This window comes from Trypanosoma grayi, assembly GCF_000691245.1.
Source record: "Trypanosoma grayi strain ANR4 Tgr_1131_V1, whole genome shotgun sequence".
Classification (NCBI taxonomy): Eukaryota; Euglenozoa; class Kinetoplastea; order Trypanosomatida; family Trypanosomatidae; genus Trypanosoma; species Trypanosoma grayi.
In genome coordinates this window covers 1-3,713 of record NW_008826750.1, presented here as the reverse complement: position 1 = coordinate 3,713, position 3,713 = coordinate 1, and the positions used below count along the sequence as shown (strand labels likewise).

The window sequence follows — 3,713 nt, the reverse complement described above, 5'->3', positions numbered from 1 at the left end:
TCGCAATCAGCGACCGGATCAGCCGGTGGTGCGTCGCCACAGCGTCAGGCATGATCTCGGGGCATGTCGCCCACAGCGCAGTGCTGCTCTCGATGTCAGTGAACACAAGCGTCACGGGGTCTGTGGGCTCCTTCGGGGCGTTGTTGTTGTCACGGGCGTCTCTCCGGCAGCACAGCAGGACCACAAACAGGGTGATCAGCGCAACCCCTCCAACAACTGAGCCGACGATTACACCAATGAGCTGCGCCTTCGTCAGCCCAGTGACCACCGGCTCGGTGTATACCATCGACGGCGTCACGGGCGGGGTCAGCGGCGGCACCGATGGGTCAATGGCCCGCGACAGCGACCACACAGAGATGGACGCAGCGCCGTAGTTCTTCCGACATGTTTCACTGGTGGAGTTGTCAAGCGTGTTGGAGCAAGTGACGCTGTTGGAATCGGTGAAGGGGCCGTACGTGATGTCATCGACCTTGATCACAACGGAGTCATAGACGTAGTCCGTCAATGACTGCGCACTGACGACGTCAACAGAGTTCACGAGAAACTGAATAGCCTTCGACATTGCAAATCCCCACATGGCCAGAGGATTCCACTGCGGCCTTCGGGGAAACGCCTGGTGATACTGCGACACCAGCAGAGACGTTGTGTTGGTATCCGCCCAGTGGGGCAGACTCGTAGCGAACAGCAGCCGGTCAGTAGCCGCACTCCCGTTGAACGCAATACGGAGCGCAGGCAGCCAAACAGGAATATCCGAGTATAATATCATGATGCGCACTCCCTCATTCACGCGGAGGTGCTGCTCAATGGTAGCAGCGTCACTCACCGACAAGCCGATGATCAAAATGCTCCCCGTCGTCGGAAGGGCGCCAAACGGTTCTTTGGCACCCAGAAGCTGTGTGGACGTCAGCGATCCGCCAAACGTGACGAGCGAACGCCGCCACACATCAGCCATGGCCGCACCTTCGTCGTTGCGGATGACGGCGTGGGCGTTGGGGTCGCCAATGCTGCTGAGGTACTGCGCCAACACGAACATCTGCTGCTGAATGGTCGGGGAGAGGAAGATGACATTCCGCTTGAACTTCGTCAGCCGCGGTCTGAGGAACACAGGGTCGACGAATATGAGGTTCGGCACCACCAACACTTCTTCGAGGGCGATACCTGTGAAGATGTGCGTCGCATACGTTTCTTGCTCTGTTTTCAGATCCTTCACAACGCCAGCAAGCGTAGATGGCAGGACCTTCAACGTGTATTCGTGTCTGGCAGAAATGTCAAACGACACGGCCGCTTGCTGACCGCTCACAATCTGCAAGAAGCCAGCAGTAAGAATCTTGACGTCAGTGAGGAGCAGCTGGAGAGCGTTCGCAGGTGCTTTCAGCTTTTCTACGTTAAGGTAGCATTCACTACGAGGGTACGTATAAAAGGTTTCATTATCACATTCCATGTCGAACGTGCCGGAAACAGACCGCTTGATACCAACCGTGCGGCCGCCCTGGTTGCACTGGCAAACAGCACCATCAGCAGCAGCAGCTTTACTGCACTCACCACCAAAGTCACCAATGACGATTTCATCAATAACGTACCGGCGCTGGTTGAACAGCGCGGCTCCAAATGCAGCCCGGCTACGCGCCCACTCATTCGTGCTGAGGGCCTGTGCAAGCACCTCTCCGGCAATCCAGCCTGTGAGCATCAAGTCTCCATCAAACGGATCCGTCCGGAAGTGCTGCGTGTCGTTGTACATCGTCTGATTGCTGTTCGTCAGGTAGTCCAGCATCGAGGACCGAAACCGCTGGACCACCGTGTACTGGGTCTCCGAAGCCAATGGGTACGACGTCGTCGAGACTATCTGCCCACGCCGAAGAGTCACACCCGACGCCACTGCCGCCTTCCAGCCAGCCACAAGTGAGCCCAGCTGTGCGTTCGGTGCGAGCAGGAACGTGCCCGCAGTTCGATTGTCGGTCAGCATGCTGTTGACGAACGCAATCGTGGTCGGCGAGAGCACACCGCAGATAATGACAGCCTGAGGACAGGTATCCGCGAACGCCTCCCACTCCGCCTGGAACTCAGCGTCGCCGGGCCCTAACCCCTTCAGGCCACTCAGTGCGAACGTACTGGTCAGCGAGTAGCCCATTTTCCGCATCAGCTGCCGCACAACCACGTACTCCAGGTCGCCATACCTGATGTCTGTCAGGTACATGAAGCTCAGTCGCCGCACACGAAGGCGTGTGAAGGCGTACTGCACGAGAAAAGCCACCGACACAACGGGGTCCAAGCCGAGAAAGTAAAAGTGCGGGTCCCAAAAACGCGCAATGGCGGTGCCAGTGGTTGGAGCAAAGGCCACCAACTTGTGCCGCTGAAGAGCCGGCAACGCAAAAAGAAGCCCGTAATCATTACTTGGGCCAAAGACTGTAACGATCTCCGGGTGCTCCTTTATGGCCTTGTCGACGGCGGCTGGGACTTCCGTTGCCGTCATCGCAGGCTCCACCGAGATTAGTTCCACCTTCAGCCCACCCCCAACAGTATTTTTGCGCGACCACAGTGATGCAAGGAAGCCGGTCTTGTACGCCGTGATGGTTTTAATCGCAATAGGATGTGCTGTATAGTACAGATCGAGTATCTTCACAGTCTGCGGCTCCTGCGCACTCACACTCGTCACAAGGGTGGCGACAACAAGCAGAGCGTACACCGCAACACCGGTGGAATTTGCTGTCGGTATGAAATGCATGAGGTGCGGCATGTTTCGTGTGTGTGTGTGTGTGTGTGTGTGGTGTTTCTAGTGAAACAGAAAAGAGCGAAAAGCATGGCGGGCGGAGGGAGCAACTTGTGTCTGCGCCCACACAGAGAGGCAGAAGGACAGGCACTCACCGATGTAACGCCGATCGTGTGAGTGAAAGGTGCGAAAAATGTTCCTGACACAACATCCTGACAGGGAGCAAGCTGCACGCTTTATGGCGGAATCAAACGGAGTTGATGAACTTTCTTTGTTTGTTTGTTTCTGTGGGTGTATATGTTTTTCTGTGTTGTTGTTTTTTGTCTTTGTTTTTGTTTGGTTGGTTGTCTCCTCCCTGGTTCGTTTTGGAAAGCTTCATTGCTCAGCTGGGCACGTTCTTTTTTTTTTTCGTTTTCGATGTTGTTGTTTGTTTGTTTGTGTGAGTGTTTGTTTTTTGTGCGTCGGGCCTCCCACGCCGCTCCCACACATCCCCGCGCTCCTCTGCGTGGCTGCGGCGCCAGTCATCGTGGCTCGCTTCCTTTCCCTCCACTTGTAGATGTGCGCCATCTCCCTTCTGCCACGTGATCCGACTTCAGATCGCCCTCCAAGCTGCTTTGCTTTTGTTGGGTTGTTGTTGTTGTTGTTGTTGTTGTTTGTTGTTGTTTGTGGGGGGGGTTTCGTTAGCGTGCTGCCGCGGCTGTTGTACATTCCCCGCTGAATCTGCGCCGTCGCCCCCACCCCCCGCAGCGCCCCCGCAGGCATCACCGCAGCAACAGTCGCCGGCAACACAGAAGGGCAACAAGCGCTGCGAGTATCATGCACGCACGACGACCCCACGCCGTCCGGCCCTCCGCAAGAGCAGCGAGGAACGTTGCCACCCACATCGAGATGCTTTTCGCTGGCGGAGCGGCAAGCGGCTGCGCATCTTCCAAGGTGGGCGCCGCCTCCGTTTGTTCTGCTTCTGGTGCTGCGGCGGCTGCGGCGGCTGGGGAGGCAGGGGAGGCTG

General features: G+C 56.8%; 1 protein-coding gene across 1 annotated transcript in view; it reads right to left on the bottom strand.

Moving 5' to 3' along the window:
* Window positions 1-2,722, bottom strand: part of DQ04_11311000 (receptor-type adenylate cyclase) — a gene marked incomplete at both ends in the record, with an annotated part of 2,778 nt that extends 56 nt beyond the window's left edge. The window contains one exon of the mRNA XM_009316495.1: window positions 1-2,722. This exon is cut by the window's left edge and continues 56 nt beyond it. Coding sequence (XP_009314770.1) covers window positions 1-2,722 — 2,722 coding nt within the window.
* Window positions 2,723-3,713: the final 991 nt, after the last annotated feature.